General features: G+C 43.8%; 1 protein-coding gene across 1 annotated transcript in view; it reads left to right on the plus strand.

Annotated features, from left to right (window-relative positions):
• Nucleotides 1–5,000, plus strand: part of LOC308363283 (receptor-type tyrosine-protein phosphatase mu-like) — a gene marked incomplete at both ends in the record, with an annotated part of 177,696 nt that overhangs the window by 143,628 nt on the left and 29,068 nt on the right. Inside the window, one exon of the mRNA XM_080836087.1 lies at nt 563–599. Within this exon, the coding sequence (XP_080692213.1) occupies nt 563–599 (37 nt within the window). The remainder of the gene's footprint in view (nt 1–562; nt 600–5,000) is intronic.

Here is a 5,000-nt window from a genome sequence, read left to right on the forward strand (position 1 = left end):
CCGAAGGTAAATTGAATATGCCTCTGATAAGCCCTGAGTGTGTGTGTGTGTGTGTGTGTGTGTGTGTGTGTGTGTGTGTGAGTGTGTGTGTGTGTGTGTGTGTGTGTGTGTGTGTGTGTGTGTGTGAGTGTGTGTGAGTGTGTGTGTGTGTGTGTGTGTGTGTGTGTGTGCACGCGCACGTGAGAGTGTATGTGTGTGGACTGAATAGGAGGGATGCTGCAGTGCATGGTGGGTAGAGAGTCTCTCATTGTTTTGTGGGCTCCTCCTGAGAGAGTACACTAAATTGGACAAATAAAACTACAGGGATTAGTTTAATACCTCAAAGAAGGCTCCTATCACACGGATTAGCAACATTGTATATTTGTGGATGTGTGTGTATCAATTGATTTATTGAATTTAACATAACAAACAATTTTCCAACCAGCAAACCCCACATATGTGCAAACGTGCATGAGTGACACACAGTCCATCAGGAAGTCCAGCTGTTAGGTTGGTGTGTCACATGGAAGAGATTAAGGCAAACTCTGTAGATTAACACCAGTCTTTCCGTTTGTCTTTCCAGGGCTACCACAGGCCAAACCATTACATCGCAACACAAGGTAAGAACCCCCGATGTAGAGCAGCTGCATCTGGACCAGATGAGGGCCACATCTGGGGCAGATCTGTTGTTAGAGCCCCATTGTTTTCAGCCCTGCTATACTGCCTTGTTCAGTTATCTCAGAACGATTTGCAGACAAGTGTCTTTATCTCCCCATTGTGCAGTAGGTACATGTGGACATGTCCTTTATGAAGGGTTACGTGTGTCTTGATTATTATAATTTTCATCTGGGATCTGTATGAGTGCTTGCAGGTGTGTGTGTGTGCATTTCTTCATTATGTTCAGAAAAACAACTTTGTGTGTGTTTGTAGTTGAATGCAGTATGTGTATGTGTGGTGTGTGGTCTGTGTGTTAACGTGGCTGTCTGGTGTGTGTGTGAGTGTGTGTTTATGTGTGTCCGTGTGGTGTGTGTCTGTGAGAGTGTGTATATGTGTAGTAGTGTGCGTGTGTTTGTCTGACATCTGTACTCTGAGCGTGCTGTGCCTCCTTCTCCTCCTCTGCTGGGTCCCTGGGCAGCCATGCGCTTCTCTGTGTGCGATTAATCAGCCTGGCTCAGGAGGGCCATGCATAAAGCAGATGGATTGGCCTGATCGCTAGGGCCCCGTTTGTCATTTGCTTAATCTGGCCTGGCCAGCTATGTGGCCGACCCTGCAGGTTAAGGCTGATGGATGGATAATGGCTGTGATGGCACTGCAAGCCCACAGAGCAACTGGATCTGAGCCTGAGCCGCCGGATCTGAACCACAACTGGGCCAGAACTAGGCCAGACACAGCTACTGTCTGGAGGAGGAGCAGGAATTGATTTATCGTCACATTTTCATGGAGACACACACACACACACACACACACACTGATGTAAAGCACAAGTGGACACTGCCACACAGCCATACTCACAGGCTGCAGGGACTGATGTGCCATCACACTTTCATAGACACACACACACACTTAAAAAAAATGATGCTTCCACGTATTCCCCTCACACACATAAACACTATAACTAACAGACATTCACATTCTAAATTATAGCCTATGAGACATAAAGACACACACACAGACACACCTACACACACTGAGACACAAACAGGTGGTAATAATCCTCTAATGTGTGCCCCAGTCTGCAGAGTGGAATGTGGATCTGCATAATAACCTGTTTATCAGAGGGGCTTCATCACTCGCTGTTAATGCAGGGATTCCCACAACCGAGCTAAACACTTAAAAGCATACTAAGCATGTACATCTTCCACATGGGTGCTGTGTACATTTACCCTGTGTATGCTGTATACTAGGGATGCACCGATACCACTTTTTTACAAACCGATACGAGTACGAGTATTTTTATTTGTGTACTTGCCGATACCGAGTACCGATACCGATACTTCCAAGATTTGGTTTCCATGAAAGATTTTATTTTATCCTACAGGTTATGTCAAGCCTATAGTACAACATTAACAGAAGGCTATCCCAAGCCAAAAATAAACAGAGCTTCCTGGTTTAAACAAAAAAAAAAAAAAGAGTCAATATCATCACATTAGACAAAATTTAAATATAGACAAATGGCAATTTAATTTGCTGCATAGTTAACAACACAGTCTGCTTAACAAAAAGTGAACAGAACTATCCTGGATGATAAGAACATGAGCACAGTTCAGTTACAAAAGGATCAACAACTCTCTTCCTCCCCTTCTCTCTCTTTCTCTCTGTCTGTGTGCGTGCGCGTTTTTTTCTTTTGAAAGACGTCAGTAAAGATTGGTTGCTTGGTCTCTTAAGCCACTGGCATGGTGAACTTTGTGTGCTTAGCACTATGGTGCGTCTTCAGATGTTTAATCAAATTGCTTGTGTCGAACAAAGTACTTTCCTTTCCGCCCCTCGACACTGTAACTGTGCAGATCTTACACTGTGCCTTACTCCTGTCATCATTTATCTTAAAATGAGTCCAAATCGCCGTTAAGGTAGCACAACGGTATAGCGATTTCTTACTAGAGTTTAATGTTGACAATGAACTGGGCTACGTTCTTGCAGCCAAATTGACACTTGCCTGAAGTTTGACTGTGTTAGGGAAGTTGTTTGCAACCTAGCCAACATAGCTATCACAATAACATTGCAAAGAAGTTAACGCAAAAGCACTTAATATTAGCATCAGGCGGAAAAACGAAAAAAAAAACGTAATACTAGCATCAATGTCCAAGAGTGTTAAAACAACCTTGCTAACATCGCTAACGGGATGTCTTGCTAGCGGGTGTTCATGACAAACTCAAGCCAACAAGATTCCTGAAACACAAGACAAGACAGACGTCCTCTTTTACCCTCACATGTCCTCCTTTCGAGACCTAAACGCGTCTGGGTAAAAGAGGAGAAAACAAATACATTCCCGTCCCCGTCAATCAACCGTAGCAAATGGCAATAATATGTTATAGGCGCAGCGTCGCTAAAGACAGTAGGCTAGCCCCTACACTTTGCCTATGTAACAGCAGTTCTAAGTTAACTGCAAAACATAAAACAGCCGAAGATAGCACTTACCTTTACTGGAGGTCGTACGTGTTAAGTTTAAAATCTCTAGCGAAACCGTTAGCTTACGCAAGCCACCTCCACACATCGTATCCAAGCTGTTATTGAATTAATTTAAACTGCAAGTTCAACCTCAACTTATCTGTCTGCAATACCGCTCTCGGCCTCTATGCAACTCGCCGCTCTCACACCTGGCAGGCATAGACAGTAGAGGAGAAGAAAACGTGTTAAGACGCAACACTGGGTATCGGTTTTTGGTATCGGTAATTTAAAACGAGTACGAGTACGAGTATTTTAACGAAGTATCGACCCGATACCCGATACTGGTATCGGTATCGGTGCATCCCTACTGTATACATCTACCACTTGTTGTTTCCCCTCCCCTTCTGCCACACAACAGTTGTGTGTGTGTGTGTGTGTGTAAGAAGGAGAGAGGGATTGATGAAGAGAGAGGGAAGATGGATAGATGGAAGAAGAGGTGGAGTGTCACTTCAGATTATTGTAGACCATCCTCTCCAACCTCTCTCCGTTTCTCTCCTCCTCTTTCCATCTGTTCTTCCTTCCCTTTCTCAAATCAGACGCCCTCCTCCTGACAGACCAACCAACACCAGAGCATATACAGGGAGAGAGGGATGGAGGGAGAGGAGAAAAAGAAAATAAAGTAATGGTTAAAGATGAAAGAGAGACATGGAGGAAGGATGTGACATGAGGAAATTATGAAGAATAAAATAAATCAAGATTAAAGAGTGAGCATGAGAGTGAGCAAGAGAAAGAGGGAAGACAGATGAACTAAGAGAAAGAGAGAGATAGATAGAGAGAGAGAGAGAGAGAGAGAGAGAGAGAGAGGGATGGGTCTGGTCTGAGGGTGAGTTTTCATAATGTCATTGAGTGGTTCATGTAATATTGATGGAGGGAGGCATAAGAATTTGTCAGTCGGAAGTTTTTTTTCCTTCATTCTTATTCTGAGGCTGCTAAGGGTATTGTGCAGCTGTCACACACACACTTCACAAGAGACAGTGGTCTGCTTCCAGAGGTGTGTGTCAGCACACTTTGACAGGTTCTCAGACTTAAGTAGATATAGGAGTGATTTGCTCAATTTCTCCCTTTTTCATCTCTTCTCCCTCCATCACATCAATCGCTCTTATTTACTCTCAGTTTCTCCCTCTTTTTCACTCTGTCATTCTTTTACTCTTTCTTTCCCCAGTGAGTCTAGGAGCTTTGTTGAGAATTGTGCTATGTACTTACACAACTATGCTGGTTGTGCTGACCAAAGTTGAGTAGAGCTGATTCAGAGTAAAAAATGATGTGAAAAGACTGGCCCATAGTTGTGTGTGTGTTTGTGTGTGTGTGTGTGTGTGTGTGTGTGTGTGTGTGTGTGTGTGTGTGTGTGTGTGTGTGTGTGTGTGTGTGTGTGTGTGTGTGTGTGTGTGTGTGTGTGTGTGTGTGTGTGTGTGTGTGTGTGTGTGTGTGTGTGTGTGTGTGTGTGTGTGTGTGTGTGTGTGTGTGTGTGTGTGTGTGTGTGTGTGTGCTTGTGCTTGGGAGTGTATGTTGATCACAGTACTAAGCAACTTGTGCCAGGTGGGCAGATGTCCCTGTTGTGGGTGTGCTGGGAGCTGCTGTAGACTGCTGATGGCTCTCAACACCACAGTCAGCTCTCCTGTGTGGGGCTAGAGAATCTACATCAATCCACAACAAATAATGTCAAAATGTGTGTGTGTGTGTGTGTGTCAGTACACACACACACACACACACACACACACACTCATATATACAGCCGCGGAAAAAAATAAGAGACCACTTCAAAATGATCAGTTTTTCTGGTTTTACTATTTATTGGTATGTGTTTGAGTAAAAATAAAAACATTGTTTCATTCTATAAACTAATGACAACATTTCTA

This window comes from Sprattus sprattus, assembly GCF_963457725.1.
Source record: "Sprattus sprattus genome assembly, chromosome: 4".
Lineage (NCBI taxonomy): Eukaryota > Metazoa > Chordata > Actinopteri > Clupeiformes > Clupeidae > Sprattus > Sprattus sprattus.